General features: G+C 40.0%; 1 protein-coding gene across 1 annotated transcript in view; it reads left to right on the top strand.

The window, feature by feature from the left end:
• LOC139766621 (protein Skeletor, isoforms B/C) overlaps window positions 1–25,179 on the top strand; it is a 295,127-nt gene that overhangs the window by 244,028 nt on the left and 25,920 nt on the right. The window contains exons 8-11 of the mRNA XM_071695486.1: window positions 3,622–3,779; window positions 4,564–4,660; window positions 7,718–7,958; window positions 11,282–11,458. Of these exons, the coding sequence (XP_071551587.1) occupies window positions 3,622–3,779; window positions 4,564–4,660; window positions 7,718–7,958; window positions 11,282–11,458 (673 nt within the window). The remainder of the gene's footprint in view (window positions 1–3,621; window positions 3,780–4,563; window positions 4,661–7,717; window positions 7,959–11,281; window positions 11,459–25,179) is intronic.

Here is a 25,179-nt window from a genome sequence, read left to right as displayed (position 1 = left end):
AATCCCCTGTCTGGAAACATGAACCTGTAGCATATTGATCCTGAATCAGTTTTAAAACATTTTTCTTAGCTACTCCCTCCACTCTTTATTCTAAGTCTGTACTGTTTAAGGTGGTATAAATATGCCTCGCATATCTCTTGTAAAGATTTGTCTTTTTACTGCCCCACAACCAAAGATTTTTGTTCCATGTCCACTCCCACAGCGTCTCTAACGGCTCAAAGTTACACGACACATTTAAGTGTGATATTCCGTTATTTATAGAACATTTACAGCACCCACTTCCTTCACTCCCCTCACCAAGGGTATACAACACACACACATTGGATGTCCCTCGAAAAGCGGACCTTCAGACTCGACCCGACTGTCACACGCACGTCTCCGTAACCACTTGACCACCACAACACGACCTTTGAGCACGACTTGATGATGATTGCGTTTGGTGGCCTAGCCATCATTCCCAAGCGTCGCACCGTCGTGGTCAAGAGGTTTTGTTACTTCCTTTTGATGCAGGACATCCACACTCACTCTTCGAGGTCGAGTAACAACACACCTGGCAATCAACGTCTGTTGACCTCCTGTGTAAAAGCCTAGCTCATAAACCGACCATTTAGGCTCTTAATGTAGTCTACACGAGAACTGCCTCGGTACAGACTGGTTCAGCTCGCAGAAAACGGAGACTCATAAACCCAAATTTTGCATTCTCAGTCCCGAATGTTTAAAACCACGGGACTGGTTATTATTCAGCTCAGATATTCAGTACCACGGTTGAAATTAAAACATGAAATAGACTATTAACGTTAAAGGATATATGATAACTGTTATATATTATATACTATATAGTATACTGTACATTAGGAATGTGAAGGCATTTCATTGAGTGAAACTGGTGTTTGCATAAACATGGACATCAAAGCCTCGAGTACCTGAGCTGTTGTAGGCTCAGTTAGCAAATAGCGTTGCGTTGGTTCAAGCAGCACGTAACATTGCGTTGGCTCACGTAGCAGATAAACATTGTGTTGAGCAGCACGCGAACGGCGTTGGCCCTGGAGACCTTCAGCTAGTCGTCTCTGACAAATTAAACTGAAAATTATATATATATATATATATATATATATATATATATATATATATATATATATATATATGGGTAGATAGTGATGTCTAGTTACAGCGGGTGATCATTGAGGTTTCGTGCGCCAGCCACGGACATCAGCTTGTTTAACATTCCTTTTACATAAACACGAGAGTTGATGTTGATTGATCATTATTAACGTGTCCATGATCGTGACTTTATATCAAGAGTGACAACAAGGAGTGTTTTCGATCGTATTATAACCGAAAGTTAGATATTTCTAGTTGACGTGGTACATGTCAAGATGTATAGACCGCTTAAACTATATGAGATTCATTTTATTGAGTAAAACTTTCAAAAAGGAAGAAATACGAAGATTATTTTGAAAACATATGTTTCCAGAGGCTTTTTAAAGTAATTTGTTAAAGAACGGTCAGACGTCGAAATACCGAGCCGTCATTTAAACCCCTGAGGTTATTTGTGGAGCTCATTTAGGGAGTCGGCCAGGTACCAGTGTCCTGCGAGAGAAAGCGACCAGATGCCTACAGAACACGCACTCATCATCATCTACACACGAACGCTCTGAATGTTCTCTCTGCAAGTCCCTTGCACGTCCTTAATTGGATTAGAAAGTCAGGCAGCCACCACTTCACTTTCTGACTTTTTAAGTCCTTAATATTTCCCTTTGACGTAACATTTTCTCTTGGGTGACCCATTCACCTGTCTCCTCAGTGATGGTTCGCCTTTGATGTGTACTTCTTTTTAACTTCTCACATTTAAGAATGATTTACGACTGTATCTTCTTATCAACAGTCTACCTCCCTCTAGCAACTATTTACTAGGGTTAATAATTCTTTTTATCTCCCATGCTTCACGTGTCTCTTCCAGCTACCTCAAGTAAAATTCTTTTTTCCCCAAGGTTATAATCCCTCCCCCCCCCCAAGTTGGGGAACCTGACCCCTCCCCTTCAGTTGTTCCTAGCTTTAATGCCCTTCCCCTAGATATATCCATGTTCTGCCTCGCTCATTAAGTTATTTAGATTCTCTGTCTCTACACTTAGAGTTCACCTCCCTCCCCACCCCCACAACAAACCAAGCAACATTTGGCCTTTTTATCAATGTCTTGCTCCCTGGTTGCTGTTCCAATTCCCCACCCCCACAACAAACCAAGCAACATTTGGCCTTTTTATCATTGTCTTGTTCCCTGGTTGCTGTTCCAATTCCCTCCCCCCCCCCCTTTTTTTTTTCAAACGTGGAATCTCATAACTGTAATTATTTATCTTTGCCAGTTCTAAGTATTAGTATGACCTTACATCTCTACCCCCCCCCCCCACCAGCATGTCTGAAAAGAGTAGTCATTACCATATTTTCAAACAGCACAACTACTCGGCATTTTTTAATGTTAATATGCTTGTTCTCGGGCGTTATATAAGCATTAAAACACACTTTTCAACTCCTCGTCTGTAATGTACATCCTTGAACGTCATCCTGCTTGTTCTTAGCGTCAGTCTATTGCTGCTTGTGGCCCATCTTGGCACCTATTTTATCTTAGCATTCGTCATGCTTATTTCTTATTTCCCCATAAGAGCAGCACACTAGCACCTTTCTCTGTAGCACCTTCAGCTACGTGTTAGTACCAGCAAATACCGCTCCATCTCACCATGAGCCGTTTCTTAGCACTTTCCTCTCCTCTTCCTAGACTTGGTGTATCCATTTATCTCTTTCCCTCCCTCCCTAGCACGAGCAAGCGACCCTGCCTGCTCATTCAACAACAGTTTTCTCCTTACGTGTCTCAATAATTGTATCTTGTATTATTTCCAGTCCAGTATTATAGAACGTCCCAGAGTGTTGACATTCCTCCTTCATATGAATTAAAGTGTTTCCTCTCCCCTTCAAGCCCCTCACCTCCAGTCCTCGACCCTCATTTATCATCCTTCCCATTACGTCTTGCCATAGTGTTAGGAGTTAATTCCTTTATATATATATATATATATATATATATATATATATATATATATATATATATATATATATATATATATATATATATATTAAATACTCAGAATTCTCTTCCTTTTTTCATGAAAAGTAGGAAAGTATTACCTGTTCTCATACCCTTCGTATTTAATATGAATTTTTTTTCTCATACACGACTTACAACGTCTCCTGCCGTACATCTAACATACTGTACATTACACCACGTCCCGTGTGTTTACACAGATCCACCTGCCATGAAGAATGTTACACTTAACATATGCACAATAGGCAATTCCTATATTCAAGATCTTTCAAATATCATGTCATAGTCGTACATACAGTTCAATAGCCTGGTTCAATTGAACAGCCAGGTTGATCACACACACACAGACACACACACACACACAGCTTAACAGGATAATATAACACATTCTACTTTTGTAAGCACCACTATTCACCCTGGGGAGCCAGGCTGTACACTGGTAATAACATAGCTGTTTTTTTGGAAACCCAACACCAGCACTTGCCGTCTAACTTTCCGTTCCTTGTGTGTCTTCTCGCCTGGCCCACCAGACGCACATCGCCGCCACAGAATTCGACAACTGCCGTCAGCTGAACGACGAGCTGCAAGTGGAATGGCAAGCTGAGGAGAACGAGGTGCACATACGCCTCACTGCCAAGATGGAGGAGGACCAGTACATCGCCTTCGGTCTCTCCCCGACCAGTGGCAAGTGAGTCGCCTCGTTATGAAGCGCCTTTTTTTTTTTCGTTGTATCCAGCAGGAGTGAAGCGTGTTGAATGGGTAGGGACGCGGGGCCCAGGGAAGGGAGGGCCAAATTCTTGTCGTCAACCTTAGAAAACCAATGCATGAGGAAACTTTTCATCCTTTATTAGTGCATTCGATTTAGCTTAAGGTGTATATCGTATTGTCTCAATTTGCATAAGAATCTTAATTAAGGGCAATGAAAAAGGAGTAATGCTACTTAAAACCTCGTTAGGCATTTTGGTGCAGTCTTGTTAATTGAAGATATTAACGAGGACTACACTTACTGTAATGGGCTGGTTCGTTGATTTTTCTAGTAATCCCATAACGCGGGTTAACGCCATGTGGGTCTTGTGAACTTTGTAGACTATGCGTGGTTTTAGGAGAGTAAGGATTTACCCCTTAATATTTTTCTCAGTGGAGAATTTATCACAGTCTGAGACATTAAAATGTGTAAAGATGCAATCGTATATGACTAGGGGTATGAAGGTACATAGAACATGTCACTTATCAGGTATTTGCTAATCATTGACCAGATAAAGACTTAAAGCGTCACTTGAGCACACCGAAGACCTTAAACATCATGTTTATTCAAACAAATTATTCAACATAAGAAAACTAAAGTGACCGATGAATCATTCCATCGGAACATTTCAGCGTGTGATCAAACCAACAAAGTGACGACGCCAAATTCTCCTAGTCTCGTAACGAATTCCTTTCTCTTTCGCTCCCCAAAACTGCTTGCTCGCTAGGCCTGAGATGCTCAACAGTGACATCGTGGTCGCGTACTACGACAAAGATGATGGATCCTTCCATGCTATCGACTACAGCGTCACTGCTAAGTCTCAGGTGAGGATTTCAGATGCAGGAACCATCTATTTTTCTCCTTATAAAAACAACCCCCTTCTCCCGCATGTGCACGAGGTGGCGCTAGGAAAAGACAACAAAGGCCACATTCGTTCACACTCAGTGTCTAGCTGTCATGTAATGATACACCGAAACCACAGCTCCCTTTCCACATCCAGGCCCCACAGAACTTTCCATGGTTTACCCCAGACGCTTCACATGCCATGGTTCAATCCATTGACAGCACGTCGACCCCGGTATACCACATCGTTCCAATTCACTCTATTCCTTGCACTCCTTTCACCCTCCTGCATGTTCAGCCCGATCACTCAAAATCTTTTTCACTCCATCTTTCCACCTCCAATTTGGTCTCCCACTTCTCGTTCCCTCCACCTCTGACACATATATCCTCTTTGTCAATCTTTCCTCACTCGTTCTCTCCATGTTACCAAACCATTTCAAAACACCCTTTTCTGCTCTCTCAACCACACTCTTTTTATTACCACATATCTCTCTTACCCTATTATTACTTACTCGATCAAACCACCTCACACCACATATTGTCCTCAAACGTCTCATTTCCAGCACATCCACTTTCCTCCGCACAACTCTATCTATAGCCCACGTCTTGCTACCATATAACATTGTTGGAACCACCTATTCCCCCAAATATACCCATTTTTGCTTTCCGAGATAATGTTCTCGACTTCCACACATTCTTCAACGCTCCCAGAACTTTCGCCCCCTCCCCCACCCTATGATTCACTTCCGCTTCCATGGTTCCATCCTGCTGCCAGATCCACTCCCAGATATCTAAAACACTTCACTTCCTCCAGTTTTTCTCCATTCAAACTTACCTCCCAGTTGACTTGTTCCTCAACCCTACTGTACCTAATAACCTTGCTCTTATTCACATTTACTCTCAGCTTTCTTCTTTCACACACTTTACCAAACTCAGTCACCAGCTTCTGCAGTTTCTCACACGAATCAGCCACCAGCGCAGAATCATCAGCGAACAACAACTGACTCACTTCCCAAGCTCTCTCATCCACAACAGACTGCATACTTGCCCCTCTTTCCAAAACTCTTGCATTCACCTCCCTAACAACCCCATCCATAAACAAATTAAACAACCATGGAGACATCACACACCCCTGCCACAAACCAACATTCTCTGAGAACCAATCTTTCCTCTCTTCCTACACATACACATGCCATACATCCTCAATAAAAACTTTTCACTGCTTCTAACAACTTGCCTCCCACACCATATATTCTTAATACCTTCCACAGAGCATTTCTGTTAACCCTATCATATAGATAGATAGATAACGTATGTTGGATATTGTATTATAATTGTCATCCAGTAGATAACCTTCTCATAAATCATCACATCTTTCGTATGTATTCCCCTGTACTGTTACTGTTTTCCTGCTGGTAACATATCTTCAGTGGTACCCAACCTTTGAGATGATGACCCATTGTAGCTAAAGAACTTGTGACCCACCTTTAGAGGAAATTCTATCAATATTTGTAAATTGTGGGAGATGGATACATGCTTATGGGAACAAACAGCAGAACTGAAGTACAGTAAACATCATACATTTACGTGTAAATATAATGAAAAGTCTTTAGAATCATCAATTTTCATGGTCATTCAATCATATGCTAAACCAATGACCACCCCAATGGCTTACCAGTGGGCCATAACTCAATTGGGAATCACAGTCTTAAACCATCAGGTCTTCTTTTGTTTGGCTTTCCCATGTATGTACTCTCATTTAGGTAAAGTGATCAGCTGGAGCATGGATAAACAGATGGGATATGTAATGAGCTGAGACACAAATAAGATACTGGGAAATAGGAAGTTGAGACACAAGTAAAAGATTGAGATAGGAGCTGCTTAAGAGGCTAAGAAACATTTGAAGGTTTGAGACACATAAGAGTTTGGGATACTGATGAAGGGTTGATGTGTGTAGGATATTGGAATGTAGGTAAAGGGTCTGACAAGCATTCGGATTAAGATGCAGGCAAAGGGTTGAGGCATAAATAAAGGGTTAATACATATAAAGTTAAGACACTCGCAAAAAAATCTAGGATGCAAGTAAGAATAGATAAAATACAGAGGCCAAGCTATATGTGAGGGGCTGCATCATGAATAATTGGATGAGAAACTGATTAAGCTGTTGGGACATGGATTACAGCATAGAACACCAACTGTGGGACACATCTTATAGGTCGAGACACACATTAGGTTTAGGAGGTACATGGAGTTTTAAGGAAAGGGGATGGGACTCTGGATGGTTTGGGACATTGGAAAAGGTCTCAGATACTGTTAAAGGGGTAGGTTATGGGTGAGATTTGGGACATGAGTAAGGGGCTTGGATACAGATTTGAGTCTGGGACATCAAAGAGATTAAGGCAGTAGAAGTGTGCCAAGAAAATGCAAAGGGTTTGTGAAGAGTTGAGACTTGAAGAATTGGGACACAGGTAAAGGCAGGTAAAGTGTTGGATAGGAAAGGGTTACAACACAGGTAAAGGGCTGAACACAAGAAAGGGTTGGAACACAGGTAAAGGGTTAGGATGCATAAAGAGTTTGGACATAGGTTAGAGGTTGTTGCCATAGGGGTTCATGATGAAGCCTTGACTTTTTTTTAGGGTCACGTGAAGGTACTGGCTCATACCATAGGTTAAGAGGTGTCCCAACTGAGATACCTCACAAGTGTTATAAAAAGAAGCGGCAGTGTTCTCTTTCCAACTCTAGGGCTGACCCATCACTGCAAACGAGATGGTTACTTGCCCTGCAAGTCTCTTTGATAATGAAGGGAGGAAAGTTTAGTTAAGGCTTGTGATTCTAATTGTAGCAGAAATTTTACATACCAACACTGTGGTAAATTTCCCTTATCAGCTGCATTTTTCATGCTATATCTACCCCAAGAGGTGTCTGATATGTTCCCTCATCTGTCCCACATGCTGATACAAGGGAGTAAATGTAATCTAAACTTAAAGAGGCACCTTCTCCTTTGCAAATTTATTTCATTGCTTTCTTTTTCCATGCAGTGTGATGGGACGTTTGGAGTATGTCCTGATGAACGGGTGAACGGCCGGAACGACGCCTCTGTCATTGGTGGTGAACGGCGGAATGGTGTGACATCCATCACATTTAGCCGGCCATATGAGACAAACGATCAGCTCGACATGCCCATCTCCCGCTTTCCTGACCTCATCACCGTCATTGCCGCCATCGGTCAACTCAACACCCGCAAGGAAGCTAACTACCATGATGAATTTGTGACCAAGAGTAAGTATGGGGAGCATCAGGAGTATGATAGGGATGTGAAGGAGGAGGTTATGACTGGGCATGGGGTATTGAGGGATGTGAATGGATATAATGAATAGCCTTTGGAGTTGAGCACTGAAAAAGGACTGCTGACTGGGAATACCTGGTTAAAAGTAAGGGGGACACATAAGTATACACTGAGTAAGAAAAATGGTCAGCAGGCATTATTGGATTACAGACTAATTGATGTGCATGCAAAAAAGACTCTTGGATGTAAATGTACTGAAGGGAGCAGCTGTTGGGATGTCTGATCATTACTTGGCAGAGACGAGGATGAAGATTTGTTGAGGTCTTTGGAGAAGAGAAAATTATGTAGGTGAGAAAGTGGTGGTGAAAGAAAGTGAACTTGGAAAAGAGGTTTGCAAGAAGAAATACTTGGAGAGATTGAATGTAGAATGGCAAAAGGTAAGAGTAAACGAAGCTAAGATAGTGGGTTAGGAACTGAAGGTATTTAGGGAAGCAGTGCTGCCATGTTCAAAAGAATTGTGTGGCTTGTGATGTGGGAGGTGTACAGGTGAGAAAATGTAGTGAGTGGATGGATGGCAAAGTTAAGTTGCTATTGAAAGAGAAAAGAGAGTGTAAGGACATTCTTTATATCCCTGGAAGGAGTGTGAGTGATTGGGAGGTGTATAAGAGAAATTGGCAGAAGGACAAGAGGAAGGTGCTGGGGCTGAAAAAGTGGGCAAATTAGATTTAGTGTAATAAGTATCAGCAAACTACAGGGAGAATGAAAGAATGTTTTGGAAGGAGGTTAATATCTTAAGAGAAACATGAAAAGAAATGGGAACATGGTAAAGGGGGCAAATGGGGAAGCAGTAACAGGCAGAGAGAAGGTGGAGTGAGTACTTAAAAGAATTGTTTTATGTGTGTTTATACAGTAGAAGATTTAGGATGTCTGGGTGAGGTAAGTAAGTTAAGTGATAGTCATAAAAGTGGTTTAGTAAGAAGGAAGAGTTGATGAAAGCATTTCATAGATGAAATGTGGCAGTGCAATTGGAGTGGATGATTCTGCAATTGAGTTTCTTAAGAAAGGGGATGACTGTGTTGTTCACTTGGCAGTTAGTATTTCTAATGTATGGTGAGGTGCTTAAGGATTGGCAGAATGCATGTATAGTGCCATATTACAAAGGCCCAGGGTACGAAGGTGAGTGTTTGAATTACAGAAGTGTAAGTTTATTAAGTGTACATTTTAAGTGTATAGGAGAGTGATGACTGAGAGATGGTGGCATGCTCAAAGCATCTGAGGGAAGGAACAATGTGGTTTCAGGCATGGTAGAGAAACAGAAGGATTTTATTTGGCAATTATGGATGTGGAGGAAGCACATGGTAGGGTTGATAGAGATGCTTTTTGGAATGTGTAATGAAAATATGGTGTGTGGAAAGCTATTAGAAGAAATGAGTAGTTTTTATGGAGACCATAAGGCATATATGCAAGTTGGTAGAGAGGATGGTAAGAGGTTCCAGATGAATATTGGACTGTGGCTGGGATGTGTGATGTCACCATGGCTGTTTAATCTGTGTGTGGATGGAATAGTATGAGAGAGAAATGCAAGGGTCTAGAAGAGGGGGAAGGTACGCAGTCTGTTAGGTTGGGGGGCTTGGGAGTGAGTCAGTTTTTGTTTGCTGATTACACAGCATTGGTGCAAATTCAAGTGAGAAATTGCAGAAGTTGATTTTTGAGTTTGAGAGAGTGTGTGAAAGGAGAATATTGAGAGCAAATGTGAATAAAAGCACAGCAAAGGTCCATAGATAACACATACAATTCACACATAAGCACCACTTCCCTAAAAAGCTTCCATTTCTCTTCTACTTCCCCTTTTCATTTACTCTCATTCTTCAAACAATTTCTTTCTTTATCTCTGTGGCATAGCCTCTTTTCCCAAGTACACTCAATATTTTCACCACTTCTTTCAGACACACATTTTGTCTTTTCCTAAAAATGAGTACATACTTTCATACTTACCTCTACAACGATATAACAGATATCCCACCTACTACCCCTCTCATTACATTCACATTATGTATCCCTTGATTGCCTGTTGGTACTAAGCCCATATGTATCCCTTGATTGCCTGTTGGTACTAAACCCAGTAATTCCTATTTACCCCCAGCCCCACTCACTGATATATGTGTATACCTTTTTTCTTAAACCAAGTATATCCTGTCTCCAATTCTTTTCTATTTACAATGGATACCCCATGCCTGTCATTTATACTCCCAACTGCAACATTACCCACCTTTTACTTCAGATCCTCTAGCACTGTAATACAATCCTGTGCATCAAAATTATGTAAGCACTTACTCAGCTCTTCCTAAAAATACCCATTTCTTCTCGTAAGCACTTACTCAGCTCTTCCTAAAAAGCACCCATTTCTTGTTCACTCTTCTCACTACCAGGGGCATAAGTACTAATGATCACCTACCTCTTATAGTCTACTTTCTGTGTAACCCACATAATTCTGAGCTCATTGTTATATGCACTCTTTAACATAGTCCCACAGTTCCTCCTCCTCTGGAACTGCCACCATGCCTTTCACTTTTGCCTTCATGATAACCCCAGACTTTAACCCCTAACATTCGTAGACCATTCATTCTATCTGCTTTTTCTTTAACTTTGTTTTACTCAGAGCAAGAACACCCAGGTTCCTCTCATCAAACAGAGCACCTAGGTCTTCCCTCTTCTAGTTACAACCACATGTATTCAGACACTGTAGCTTGTGCTTTTGAGGAAAAACCCTCATTAGGCTCTTTCTTCTGGAGCACTCTGGAACTCTTATCTCCTTACTGTGCAACAGTTACTGCAGAACTGTATAACACACTATTCTCTTGATAATTCCCATCATCTGCATGGTTCATATGCAGTAACTGTACTGTGGCTTAAAAGTGATTATTGGTCATCTTTAGAGAGACACTGCCATTAACCCATCAGACTCTCAACAGACAACTATGCTAACCTGATGATTTCTTATATAATGTGATGAAAGAGAAGTGCAATAACCTTCAGATATTTCCTCATATTGTAATGTAATCATAGGCATTGCTCTTAAACAAATTACCCACATGATCACATCTACCACTAATCTGATAAGCCCTCCACATTAAATGTAATCATAGACATTGTACTTTTTTTATAAATCACCATATAGGCTGTGATAAGTGACAGCTGCATTAATCCAAAATTTTAACAGGCTTTGTGATCACTCCCAACCATAAAAATTTATCCAGTACTCTCAAAGACATAGTGATCGCAAAGAACTGTACTAATTTTTCCAACACTTCTTCAGATAGTGTGATCATAGACTTCAGTTCTGTGGGTGACAACTCCTGTGCGCTGCTGGTAGGGGGAGGGCGTAAAGTCCCACATGACCATCCATGGTCAGTCAACATTATCCGGGCCACCACGAACTTCACTGCCACCATTGGGCCAACGGGTGGAGAGCGAGGCTATTCTGCAATAACTCGTAAGTCATTGCACTTGGCTACCACTCTCCCATACAATTTACCAGGTACACTCGGCAAACTTATACTTCTGTCATTTAAACACACCTTCATTTCCCATGCCTTTATACGTGCATTCTGCCAGTTGTCAGGCACCACACCATGATCTATACATACAATGAAAATCCTATGTATCCAATCAACAACACAGTTGCCCTTTTTCTTAGGAAATTCAACAGCAGTACCGTCCACCCCAACCACTTTGCCACATTTCATCTTATGCAAGGCTTTCACCACCTCTTCACTCTTCACCAAACCACTCTTCATGACTCTTGCTAAGACTACCAGCCTGACACAAACACTTTACACCTGCCATCCTATATTCAAAGACATTTAACAGTCCTCCAAAATGCTCACTGCATCTCCTCACTTCATCACTGCTTGTTACCACTTCCCCATTTGTTCTGTTTTTTGCACACTAATAACCTTCTTGCGAAATGTTTGATTCTGCCTAAAAATAACCGACATTCACTTACCACAACTCTCATTTGTCCCCCTGACATCTCTCCTGCTTTCTCTTGTCAATATGCCAATCATTTTCATGACTTCCCTGTAAGTAACATCCATATACCTCTCTTCACTTTCAAAAGCAACTTTACTTCTTCATCCCACTAATCACTACCCTTTCTAATCTGACCACCTCCCACATTATGCATGCCACACACTTCTCTCACATATGCCAGCACTACTTCTCTAAATACCTACCATTCCTCACCCACTTAACTTCCTTTGCCATTCTGCACTTAATCTCTCTTGGTATTTCTTCACAAACGTCTTTCCCAAGTTCACTTACTCTCAATACTTCACAAACGTCTTTCCCAAGTTCACTTACTCTCAATACTCTCTTCTCACCTGTAATGTTTCCTCTTTTCCAAAAACCTTTGCAAATGTTCACCCTCGCCCCCACAAGGTGATGATCAAACATCCCACCAGATTCTCCGCTGAGAATGTTCACATCCAAAATGCTCTCTTTTACATGCCTGTCATTTAGTATGTAATCCAGTATTGCCTGCTGACTATCTTTCTTGCTTACTTATGTATGCTTGTGTATGTCCCTCTTTTTAAGCCAGGTATTCCCAGTCACCAATCCTTTTTCAGCACACAACTCCACAAGCTATTCACTATTTCCATTCAGGTATTGAATACCACATGCTCCCAGTTGTACCTTAATTGACGCATTATGTACCTTTGCATTCAAATCGCCCATCTCTACCACCCAGTCTCTTGCGTGGACACTGCTAACACACACTCACACAGTTGCTCCCAAACTACTTGCCTCTCATGATCTTTTTTCTCTTGTTCAGGTGCATAAGCACTAATAATTGCACATCTCTTGCAATTCACTTTTGTTATTGCCCACATCAGTTTAAAGCTCACTTTCTTACACTCTTTCATACATTTGCACAGCTCCTGCTTCAGTAATATTGCTACCCCTTCCATAGCTCTTGCTCATTTACTGACCCCTGACATTACTCATATGGCATTTCCAAACCATTCTTCCCCTTTGCCCTTGAGCTTTGTTTCGCTCAGAGTCAGAACATCCAGATTTCTTTCCTTAAACATACTCCTTTATTCTCATCTTGGTTACATCCACACATTTAGACATCCCAGCATGAGCCTTCGAGGAGGATGAGCACTCCTTGCTTGGCTCCTTCTTCTGCTTCATCTTTTAGAAATTGACAAATGATAGCTACCACCATAGTCTCCACAGTGCATGTCTTGATGACATGCAAATTATACTTCATTGTTAGAACTTCTTTGTGATAAGATTAGCGATTTCTGTGGTATTATCAAAAGTTTTCATATATTGATTTTCTGAGGAAGGTTTGAGCCCATCTGTTGTAAAACAGTATAGGTAATTGTGCAAATCATTGAACATGATCAGCCACAAATGTCAGTGCCTATTGATGAGGATTACCATGAAAATAAGATAGCTCATAAAAGTCTCCATTTCTCTGTTCTTCATTCTCATTTTTGTTTGTATAGGTATGTGACAAAAATTGCCAACTTTGCTATGTAAGCAGGCATTCAAACTTTAAAATTTTAGTAGAGCTTTCCACCAATCATCCAACAAGAGCCTGGGACATCAGTCAGGAGCCACCTCCTTACCTCGTATATTCTAACATTGTCTAGCTTGATTTTTTTTTTTTCATACTACTTGCCATTTCCTGCGTTAGCAAGGTAGCGTTAAGAAGAGAGGACTGAGCCTTTGAGGGAATATCCTCACTTGGCCCCCTTCTCTGTTCCTTCTTTTGGAATATTGTTTGAATATTGTTTCTGACAACATTCAAAGATTTTTTGTTTATTGAGTTTATCACAAAACTTGTCCAAATTATGCCAAAAGTTCATGGCAAATTTAGCAAAAAATGTAAGCCATAACAATCCTTATGGATGGCAACCTGCTTTTACTTAGGTTTGTTAGCTTACAGTTAGTGGTAACCACACGAGAGTGATCCCTGCTTCTTATGTTTTGAAGCAAAGACACCTCATGATCTGGTTCTGTGTTGTTAAATCATGGTTAGATATTTAATCTTCTTATATAGTGTGCTTCTTCCAAGATTCTGATGTAAAGAATGGTTATTTTCATAGCTATGTTGTTTTCTCTTTTATGCAAGCCATTTACTGGCTCACTGAATGATTCCCAAGTCATCACTGCTTTGATGAGAGTATTTGCATTGAGCCTCATGGGTAATATTTTACACAACCTCATTCGATGGCTGAAAAAAAAAATTCTTATATCTTTTGTTTTTAAATATTTATACCTTTCCAGTTTTATCTTCCTGTTTTGGGCATAGCAAAGGAATTCTAATGATGAAATCAGGATGGAATGAGTGTGAGGGAGATTGCAGGTATTGGAATGATCTCATAATGCTATTGACTTGAGTTTATTGGGAAATCAGTACACAGCAGATCAAAGTAAATAACCTGCCCAAGATTGATTCACTTTTCCCAAAGTTGTGTTTTATTGTAGTTTTATGAAACCATAATGTGTTACATCAATGTGAGAAGTAGAGCTGCCCAGGCACAGACCGGTAACATACCATGAGAGTATTAGAATCACAGTGAATGGTGTCTTTTCTTTACTGCATGCTTTGCTTAGCCCAGAAATATACAAAGGCAGTGGTTCTACCAAATATCCCATTTGCATAATTGATCTTCAGACACATTACATACACTGTGCATTTGATAAGATTCTGGATCCATGTCCATTTATAATGCATACACTCTCTCATCTCCTCAGTTTTCCAAGTGACCCCAAACCTTATGAAATGCCCAAAGAATATGGCCTCTTAGTAACCAATCCTATGCATTGCTAAGAATTTTTGGGCTTCATGCAAAGTGCTGATGATGAGAAGTTGGACTCATATTGGCACTTTGTATGCCTCAGATTATTCTATATGACCTGTCTCTTTCTCTGTTCTTCAACATTCACTGATTGGAAATTGATTTTTCCTCTGTTGAGCAGCACTCAGCCACACTTTTAATTCCATACTTCAAACAGAGACCCATTTGACCTGTAATGATTCTTCTAGATCATACCTCCATTTATTCGTTAATGCTGTTTCCACTCCAGAGTTGTCTTACTTGTCTGTTGTATCATAACTATGTATGTTGCACACCAAGTCTCATAATGTTTTCATCTGACTCAGACTTTGTCTTTTATTTTTACTGATTCTCTTTGCTTCACATACACTTTCAAATTTGCTAATTTTGTTGTATGCTTTGGCTGTTTGACATTAGAAAAAGGGTATGCCATCCTCTTGCTCCATTGCTTAGATCCTTAATGCTTGGAACTTCAGTATATCAAAAGCAGTGATTGATTTTCTTTCACTGTGTTATCTAGGACAATGAGACCTGAACTTTTTTTTGTTCCCAATAACTGGACCGATAAATTAAACAGTATCCTCAAGCTCTCATTCATCACAACCAGACTGCTGTTAGGTTTGCTTTTTTCTTTTTATTATTTTTGATTCCCTTCAGAACTACAAAAGTTTTACCCCTACTGGGATCCTTTTATTAAAGTCTTTTAACTATTACCTTGTTTCTAACTTACCTTCCTCCTTCTATCCCACTTAGATATCAGTTATGACATTATTGGAGAGTTCAGTGGACTAATTTGGAAATTTTTTTCACCTTTCCTTGAGGGGATTGTTTCTACTCCTCTTATGCTACTTCCTTGTGTGCAGAATACAACATGGCATTCACTGCTGCAGGCATATAGGTAAATATTTCCTCTTTTATGGCTTTCTGTTCTCATTTTCTAGATTTCTCTAATTGAATTCAGACCTGGGCAACGTCTTTCGGTGGGACTTATAACATTTTTCTTTATTATACTTAGTCACTGTCTCCCGCATTAGCGAGGAAGCACAAGGAAACAGACAAAAGAATGGCCCAACCCACCCACATACACATGTATATACATAAGCGCCCACACATGCATATATACCTACCTATACATTTCAATGGATACATACAAATACATATATATATGCATATATACACATGCACGTATTCATACTTGCTGCCCTTATCCATTCCCATTGCCACCCTGCCACACATGAAATGGCACCCCCCCCTCCCCCTGTGTGCATGCGAGGTAGCACTAGGAAAAGACAACAAAGGCCACATTCATTCACACTCAGTCTCTTGCTGTCATGTGTGATGCACCGAAACCACAGCTCCCTTTCCACATCCAGGCCCCATAAAACTATCCATGGTTTACCCCAGATGCTTCACATGCCCAGGTTCAATCCATTGACAGCACATCGACCCTAGTATACCACAATTCACTTTATTCCTTGCATGCCTTTTACCCTCCTGTATGTTCAGGCCTCAATTGCTCAAAATCTTTTTCACTCCATCTTTCCACCTCCAATTTGGTCTCCCACTTCTCCTCGTTCCCTCCACCTCTGACACACATATCTTCTTTGTCAGTCTTTCCTCACTCATTCTCTCCACCCCCTTCTGCTCTCTCAGCCACACTCTTTTTATTACCACACATCTCTCTTACCCTTTCATTACTTACTTGATCAAATCGCCTCACACCACCACATATTTTCCTCAAACATCTCATTTCCAACACATCCACCTTTCTCCGCACAACCCTATCTATAGCCCATGCCTCGCAACCATATAACATTGTTGGAACCACTATTCCTTCAAACATACCCATTTTTGCTCTCTGAGATAACGTTCTCACATTCCACACTTTCTTCAGTGCTCCCAGAACCTTTGCCCCCTCCCCCACCCTGTGACTCACTTCTGCTTCCATGGTTCAATCCACTGCTAAGTCTACTCCCAGTTATCTAAAACACTTAACTTCCTCCAGGCTCTCTCTTCAAACTTACCTCTCAATTAACTTGCCCCTCAACCCTACTGAACCTAATAACCTTGCTCTTATTCACATTTACTCTCAGCTTTCTTCTTTCACACACTTTACCAAACTCAGTCACCAACTTCTGCAGTTTCTCACCCGAATCAGCCACCAGTGCTGTATCATCAGCGAACAACAACTGACTCTCTTCCCAAGCCCTCTCATCCACAACAGACTGCATACTTGCCCCTCTCTCCAAAACTCTTGCATTCACCTCCCTAATAACCCCATCCATAAACAAATTAAACTTATAACAATATAGTCAAATTAATTTCTTCCAGAAACAGTTTCTTTCAATTTCTTTCTCCTTAATTCCCTTTTTCAATATTTCCTTTGATTATTCTTTTGTTCAACCCCTCAGTTCACGCACAGTACTTGGGGTTAATTTAGTCTGTGCTCATTCTTGAACTCAGAATCACTAAAATTATTGTCTGCTTAGAAAAAAAATATGGTGATTCTGTTAGGTCTCAAATATTTTTGTCTTTGGAGAAGCTACTTAGACTTACGGAGGGTTGATCTGTCCCTGCACGAATTGCAGCACATTTATCTGTCTGTATGTGTGTGTTTGTTGGGTGTGGGGGGTCTCTTCTTTCACATTTCTTCTTGACAGTACAATCTGATGGGTTTAGCTTTTATAGTTGCTGAGAGAGTTGCTCTTGCTAGGAAAATTCTTTGATTGCTTTTCTTAGTCCCAAGATCAATTTGAATGAATTTAAGGAATTGTTAGATATATCATTGTTTGGGATCCATAGGTGCTTTGGATAGTATATCATTTGTCATTTTAGATAACAAGTTTTCTACTTACTTGTCTTGTATACTTATTAAATGAGTTGTAAGGAAAACAAATATGCAAAATAGTCACCAGTTTCATAAACAGGTTAATGTCTTGTGAAAGTCAAACACAAGCTGCTGCTACTGATATTGCAGAATACGGGTTTTAGATTACCCGTTCCTTGTAGCCAGCATGTGTTACCTACTTCGTAGTTGACAGTATCTTCTGTCTTCCTTAGAGGTACCTTTTTCATCTTGTAGTTTCTTTCACTGGTGAAAGAATTTGATTCTTCAAGGCAAGTGTCCCAGTTTTGTTTCATTCTTATAGAGAATCATAGAAAGAGACTGTTGTAACAACATGTGAATGTTAGTCCATATTGTCATTACTATGGCTTACTGATGAGATATGGTTTTCTGAAATCCATTATACAAACTGGAAAAATATTTTGACTAAAGATTTCTATTTTTCAGTCTATTGGCTATGCACGAGTTAAAAAAAGGGCTGTACTTTGTACTTGCTTACTCCTGTTTGGGTTGGCCCATGGCACTTGTGAGACAGTATACAAGGGGTCAGCTCCTAATGGGCTGTCTCTGTGGCCACTTGTTGGGTAGAGAAGGTGGAAGGTATCTATTTATGTAAAGTTCCTTTGCTTTCCAGTGGGATCAGCCAAAATACAAGGCTCATACTTCAACTCACTCCATCAGAATTTAAAAAGTAAAACCAGTTTTCACTCAAACATCTTTTCTCCAGTCATTTCCAAACAGAATGCATCATACACATATGATTGTCTTTGATAACTCCAGATAATTCAGTGAAACAGCAAGGATAGGAACTACTACCATTAGAATTTAGAAAGTAAAACCATTTGTCATTCAAACATCTTTTCTCCAGTCATTTTCAAACAATATGCATCATAAGCATATGAATGGATTTAATAACTACAGATGTAGCAGTCAAACAGCAAAGATAGGAACTGTTACCATCAGAATTGAGAAGGTAAATCCATTTGTCACTCAAACATCTTTCTCCTGTCATTTTCAAACAATATGCATCATATGAATATGAATGGCTTTGATAACTACAGATATAGCAGTCCAGCAGCAAGCTTAGGAACTGCTACCATTTGTATGGCTCAGTGATTAGCATACCCAGCTCCCACACAGATCAGCCAGAGAATCTTTATTACTTGCATCACAGAGAAGACAGCAGCCTCATGTTCTGTCAGAGTTAACTCTTGTCCATAACTCTAAATGAAGAATAGCAAAACACATTCAGCAGCCAGCATCTTTGTTGCATACAGTAACTGGATAGTAACTAGTTAGATCTCTTGTTTGTTTTTGAGTACTGAGACCTTGTTTTTTATTCTTGTGCATCGTAGGGAGGTGGAAATCAGGTAAACTAATTCCCATTATCAATTTTCTCCAAATCCTCTGTCTTAGTTAAGAGTGTAATTGAACTATCAAGAGTAACTGTGTTGTATAGATTATTTCATTGTACAGTACTTTGCTTTTTATGTATTAAATAATTTAAGATTGCATTTAAGCAGGGCTTCAGCTATCTGTTGATTTTTATTCTGAATCAAAAATGGAAGATATGAAAAAGAGCAACTACATAAGTAACAAAATTTGCCGGTTGGTAACAACATTATTGTTATTTAATATTCTAATGAATTAGGTCTTTTGATTCAGCTGAGATCTTTATATACTGATCCTTGAAGCATGCGATGTGATTTTTACAGTTTTTATATCATATTCATTAATATTTATATTATAAAAAATCTGTTTAGAAATGTTTTATACCATGAAAGTTAAACCATAGCATCTCATTATAGTTCCTCCAATATGTTCGTTACATAGCAAATGATAATATATTTGAAAGTCTGCTGAGGTCCTAGCTGTAATGGTATCTCTTGTATTCCGGTCTTCATTGGTGTCAGTGCAGATACATCACTTTGAAGTGTGTGGAGCATTTGGAAAAGAGGTTCTTGTTCACCTAGATATTGTGGTGTTCTCAGGTTGATTGGTCAAAGTCACTGAATGCCACTTAACAGATAATGAATGTTAATGTTTCATGTTTATGAGAAGTACTTTTCCAAAAGACATCCTTTTAGTGTACAGAGGTCATTTATATTTATGTTTTTTGCAGTTATGTAACTTTTGTTAATGTCTGTGTGGCATATCAGGTACCTGTAGTTCCCTTGTGTAGAGCTTTTCTGTGATACCAGTTGTGTTTCCCATATAGGTATTTTTAGCATACGTTTTTCATTACCAGCCCCATTTGGTTTATATGCCAGTATTAGCAGGCCTCAAGTTGCATAGTAAATTAAGAATTTCTGATTTTTATTTAGCAGTTTCGTAAATTTCTCTTCATGATGTAAATTTCTTTTCATGAAAACTAAAGCTTAGATTTCATTATAACATTTATGAACTAATTAAAGGGATATATAGTTTTTCTTCTGTACTTTAGACAATACAGGGTGTCATAAAATGAATTGATCGCAAAGATCTGTAATTACAGTTCTTGACAGGATTTGGAATATTGCACAAGATCTACCTCAGCATAAAAACTGGCATTTTCTAGAAACAACATAAAAAAGATTATCTTTGGCTGGAGGCTTAAAAGAATCTAAGCTGTAAATCTCTCTTCTAGCCTACAGCTTGTTCAGTTACAGAAGATTGCCGAGGAATTTGTTAACTGAATCCTAAAGCTAACCACTGAAATTTATCTACTCTGTAACTGTATCTAAATTTTACTGCACTAATGGAGTGACATCACTATTTTCTGTGGGGCTTACTAATATTTAACCTAGAATATATATTTTTTCTGTCCAAAAGGAAATAATCTTTACAAAGACCAAAGAGAAAACTTCACTGTCCAGTGATATAGACTGGTAAAGTCTGTCATAGGACTACTTTACCATGCATAAAAAGACACTGAAAGTTTTGTTGTTAAGTAAGGAAATGCAGACATTGCAGAAACAACAAATCCTGATTTCCTCAAGGAAACTGAGTTATCACTAAGTAGTTAATTTTGAAGATGCACTTTCTGATAAATCCTCCAAGTCAAACATAATATGAAGAAAAGTAGTTTCAGTTTTTAATACACCAAATGTAGATTCTACACATCAAGGGCATTGATGCAGTCATTAGATTCCAGTAATTGCCTTATTTTTCCTGTTTGAAAGTTTCACATTCATCAGTCACACAACTGCTCCTCTTGCTTAGTGGACACAGATGACTGTATTATGAGACATTTCACTGAAGTGTGTGTTGAAATACTAGGACAAATGTTAGGACTAGGAGGGGTAGGGTTTGCCAGCATGTTGGCATCTTGAAGGGAGACTGGGGAGGGATGGGTTAGGTATATTCTGAATCAATAGTCAAAAATCAGTAGACTGATTTTTATGATACTGATTTTTCTTAATGAAGTTCTTAGATCAGGAGGTTCTCAGTCAGTCATTTGAAACCCACACTAGAAAAGGAATATTAGATCCTCAGACTAGTTCAGTTTCATGCTTATATATCTGGTTAGACAGAAGCCATATATTTTTCTTTCATACTATTCGCCATTTCCTGCATCAGTGAGGTAGCATTAAGAACAGAGGACTGGGCCTCTGAGAAAACATCCTTACCTGGCCCCCTTCTCTGTTCCTACCTTTGGAAAAAAAAAAGAAAAAAAAATGAGAGGGGAGGATTTCCAGCTCCAGAAGCCATATATATATATATATATATATATATATATATATATATATATATATATATATATATATATACACACGCAGGAGACAGCGACAAAGCAAAAAAAAAAAAAGAAAAAAATATTTTGAAGGTTTGTTGAATGTGTTTGATGATAGAGTGGCAGATATAGGGTGTTTTGGTCGAGGTGGTGTGCAAAGTGAGAGGGTTAGGGAAAATGATTTGGTAAACAGAGAAGAGGTAGTAAAAGCTTTGCGGAAGATGAAAGCCGGCAAGGCAGCAGGTTTGGATGGTATTGCAGTGGGATTTATTAAAAAAGGGGGTGACTGTATTGTTGACTGGTTGGTAAGGTTATTTAATGTATGTATGACTCATGGTGAGGTGCTTGAGGATTGGCGGAATGCGTGCATAGTGCCATTGTACAAAGGCGAAGGGGATAAGAGTGAGTGCTCAAATTACAGAGGTATAAGTTTGTTGAGTATTCCTGGTAAATTATATGGGAGGGTATTGATTGAGAGGGTGAAGGCATGTACAGAGCATCAGATTGGGGAAGAGCAATGTGGTTTCAGAAGTGGTAGAGGATGTGTGGATCAGGTGTTTGCTTTGAGGAATGTATGTGAGAAATACTTAGAAAAGCAAATGGATTTGTATGTAGCATTTATGGATCTGGAGAAGGCCTATGATAGAGTTGATAGAGATGCTCTGTGGAAGGTTTTAAGAATATATGGTGTGTGAGGCAAGTTGTTAGAAGCAGTGAAAAGTTTTTATCGAGGATGTAAGGCATGTGTACGCGTAGGAAGAGAGGAAAGTGATTGGTTCTCAGTGAATGTAGGTTTGCGGCAGGGGTGTGTGATGTCTCCATGGTTGTTTAATTTGTTTATGGATGGGGTTGTTAGGGAGGTGAATGCAAGAGTTTTGGAAAGAGGGGCAAGTATGAAGTCTGTTGGGGATGAGAGAGCTTGGGAAGTGAGTCAGTTGTTGTTCGCTGATGATACAGCGCTGGTGGCTGATTCATGTGAGAAACTGCAGAAGCTGGTGACTGAGTTTGGTAAAGTGTGTGAAAGAAGAAAGTTAAGAGTAAATGTGAATAAGAGCAAAGTTATTAGGTACAGTAGGGTTGAGGGTCAAGTCAATTGGGAGGTGAGTTTGAATGGAGAAAAACTGGAGGAAGTGAAGTGCTTTAGATATCTGGGAGTGGATCTGGCAGCGGATGGAACCATGGAAGCGGAAGTGAATCATAGGGTGGGGGAGGGGGCGAAAATCCTGGGAGCGTTGAAGAATGTGTGGAAGTCGAGAACATTATCTTGGAAAGCAAAAATGGGTATGTTTGAAGGAATAGTGGTTCCAACAATGTTGTATGGTTGCGAGGCGTGGGCTATGGATAGAGTTGTGCGCAGGAGGGTGGATGTGCTGGAAATGAGATGTTTGAGGACAATGTGTGGTGTGAGGTGGTTTGATCGAGTAAGTAATATAAGGGTAAGAGAGATGTGTGGAAATAAAAAGAGCGTGGTTGAGAGAGCAGAAGAGGGTGTTTTGAAATGGTTTGGGCACATGGCGAGAATGAGTAAGGAAAGATCGACCATGAGGATATATGTGTCGGAGGTGGAGGGAACGAGGAGAAGTGGGAGACCAAATTGGAGGTGGAAAGATGGAGTGAAAAAGATTTTGTGTGATCGGGGCCTGAACATGCAGGAGGGTGAAAGGAGGGCAAGGAATAGAGTGATTTGGATCGATGTGGTATACCGGGGTTGACGTGCTGTCAGTGGATTGAATCAGGGCATGTGAAGCGTCTGGGGTAAACCATGGAAAGTTGTGTGGGGCCTGGATGTGGAAAGGGAGCTGTGGTTTCGGGCATTATTGCATGACAGCTAGAGACTGAGTGTGAACGAATGGGGCCTTTGTTGTCTTTTCCTAGTGCTACCTCGCACACATGAGGGGGGAGGGGGATGGTATTCCATGTGTGGCGGGGTGGTGATGGGAATGAATAAAGGCAGACAGTGTGAATTGTGTGCATGGGTATATATGTATGTGTCTGTGTGTATATATATATGTGTACATTGAGATGTATAGGTATGTATATTTGCGTGTGTGGACGTGTATGTATATACATTGTGTATGGGGGTGGGTTGGGCCATTTCTTTCGTCTGTTTCCTTGCGCTACCTCACAAACGCGGGAGACAGCGACAAAGCAAAATATATATATATATATATATATATATATATATATATATATATATATATATATATTCTTAATAGAATATATATATATATATATATATATATATATATATATATATATATATATATATATATTTTGCTTTGTCGCTGTCTCCCGCGTTTGTGAGGTAGCGCAAGGAAACAGACGAAAGAAATGGCCCAACCCACCCCCATACACAATGTATATACATACACGTCCACACAAGAATATATGGTGTGGGAGGCAAGTTGTTAGAAGCAGTGAAAAGTTTTATCGAGGATGTAAGGCATGTGTACGTGTAGGAAGAGAGGAAAGTGATTGGTTCTCAGTGAATGTAGGTTTGCGGCAGGGGTGTGTGATGTCTCCATGGTTGTTTAATTTGTTTATGGATGGGGTTGTAAAGGAGGTAAATGCAAGAGTCCTGGAAAGAGGGGCAAGTATGAAGTCTGTTGGGGATGAGAGAGCTTGGGAAGTGAGTCAATTGTTGTTCGCTGATGATACAGCGCTGGTGGCTGATTCATGTGAGAAACTGCAGAAGCTGGTGACTGAGTTTGGTAAAGTGTGTGGAAGAAGAAAGTTGAGAGTAAATGTGAATAAGAGCAAGGTTATTAGGTACAGTAGGGGTGAGGGTCAAGTCAATTGGGAGGTGAGTTTGAATGGAGAAAAACTGGAGGAAGTGAAGTGTTTTAGATATCTGGGAGTGGATCTGTCAGCGGATGGAACCATGGAAGCGGAAGTGGATCATAGGGTGGGGGAGGGGGCGAAAATTTTGGGAGCCTTGAAAAATGTGTGGAAGTCGAGAACATTATCTCGGAAAGCAAAAATGGGTATGTTTGAGGGAATAGTGGTTCCAACAATGCTGTATGGTTGCGAGGCGTGGGCTATGGATAGAGATGTGCGCAGGAGGATGGATGTGCTGGAAATGAGATGTTTGAGGACAATGTGTGGTGTGAGGTGGTTTGATCGAGTAAGTAACGTAAGGGTAAGAGAGATGTGTGGAAATAAAAAGAGCGTGGTTGAGAGAGCAGAAGAGGGTGTTTTGAAATGGTTTGGGCACATGGAGAGAATGAGTGAGGAGAGATTGACCAAGAGGATATATGTGTCGGAGGTGGAGGGAACGAGGAGAAGAGGGAGACCAAATTGGAGGTGGAAAGATGGAGTGAAAAAGATTTTGTGTGATCGGGGCCTGAACATGCAGGAGGGTGAAAGGAGGGCAAGAAATAGAGTGAATTGGAGTCATGTGGTATACAGGGGTTGACGTGCTGTCAGTGGATTGAAGCAAGGCATGTGAAGCGTCTGGGGTAAACCATGGAAAGCTGTGTAGGTATGTATATTTGCGTGTGTGGACGTGTGTATGTACATGTGTATGGGGGGGGGGGGTTGGGCCATTTCTTTCGTCTGTTTCCTTGCGCTACCTCGCAAACGCGGGAGACAGCGACAAAGTATAAAAAAAAAAAAAAAAAAAAATATATATATATATATATATATATATATATATATATTGTATTGTTAGCAAAATATTGATGATAACCTGCATTTATCTGCAAAGCTATTTAGTATTTAGTTTCAGTGGAATTTCAGGGCAAATTATTATTTTGCATGAGATTGAGCATACTATTTTACTCTATGCAAATTACTAATTGCAT

This window comes from Panulirus ornatus, chromosome 58, assembly GCF_036320965.1.
Source record: "Panulirus ornatus isolate Po-2019 chromosome 58, ASM3632096v1, whole genome shotgun sequence".
Lineage (NCBI taxonomy): Eukaryota > Metazoa > Arthropoda > Malacostraca > Decapoda > Palinuridae > Panulirus > Panulirus ornatus.
The sequence above is the reverse complement of the archived record's forward strand: the minus strand, read 5'-3'. Positions and strand labels throughout refer to the sequence as shown.